The sequence below is a fragment of the Saprolegnia parasitica genome, assembly GCF_000151545.1.
Source record: "Saprolegnia parasitica CBS 223.65 unplaced genomic scaffold supercont2.335, whole genome shotgun sequence".
NCBI lineage: Eukaryota > Oomycota > Saprolegniomycetes > Saprolegniales > Saprolegniaceae > Saprolegnia > Saprolegnia parasitica.
This window is the reverse complement of record NW_012156729.1, coordinates 48,928-49,812: the sequence shown is the minus strand read 5'-3', so window position 1 is coordinate 49,812 and position 885 is coordinate 48,928. Positions and strand designations below refer to the sequence as shown.

General features: G+C 56.3%; 1 protein-coding gene across 1 annotated transcript; it reads right to left on the bottom strand.

The window, feature by feature from the left end:
* Nucleotides 1-67: 67 nt before the first annotated feature.
* On the bottom strand, nt 68-272 carry SPRG_15377 (hypothetical protein; the record flags this gene model as incomplete). Its single annotated transcript, XM_012355938.1, has 2 exons — nt 68-109; nt 144-272. The coding sequence occupies 2 exons, from the start codon at nt 270-272 to the stop codon at nt 68-70; spliced, it is 171 nt and encodes a 56-aa protein (XP_012211328.1).
* Between the last annotated feature and the right edge of the window lie 613 nt (nt 273-885).

Sequence of the window (885 nt, the reverse complement as noted above, 5' to 3'; positions counted from 1 at the left end):
ACGAGTTCGGGTGCCAAGGCGACGTCATCAAAGGAGGAGTCCGGCGTCGCCGAGTCCGGTGCTACTGTCAGCCCCAGCTCCGCGCGCAGCCCACGGGTGGCGGCGCGGCCTTGCGCGGCGTCCCGACACTCGAGGCTGCAAACGTCTTCGTCCGTGGCATCGCAGACGTAGGCGCCGTAGCGGCCGCAGAGAGCGCAGATGGGCTCGCCGATGATGGCCGCGCGCTGGGCAGCGCTACATGCCACGATGGCGTCTTCAACTCGGTCGGCCATCTCGCTACAGATCGCGCTGAGCTAGTATTCGGATAGCGAGCGAATGGCCGGATGCCCATGTCCACGTTTTACTTGCAACCAAAGATCATATGGCGATGACTATCCTTATTCTAGCCGTCACTCCACGACACCAGGCGCGCTAGCTGGTTCTGTACCTGGTACCTTTTGATTGGCGAGTACCCCTTAAGTGATGGGACTATAACACACGTGTGCCTGTTAAATCGAAGAAAGAGAAGAAGGAGGAAGTTCGATATGACGTGGCGATCTTGTGCAAGCGGTACTATGCAAGCGGTGTTGTGCGCGCGGCAATTGTGCAACATGGCATTCAGCTCTTGTTTTCATGCTGGTTTTTGTATTCCTCTGTGGTACCTTATAAACGTGCCTATAAACTCGAATTTCTACCAATGAACGAGCGCAAAACCCTTGTAGCCAATGCGGGTGTTGCACTGCACGACCGCAGCACCCGCACTGGTCAGTTTGGCCGGCTCACGCTGTTTTTTTTGGCCAATTAGAATCGTTGGCGCCGAGTCCAGAGAGCTGGGCATTGAACTCGAGCGTACTCTCGGAGAACATCAACCCAGCAATGTGTGCTTGCGCAATGATGCTGCTAACC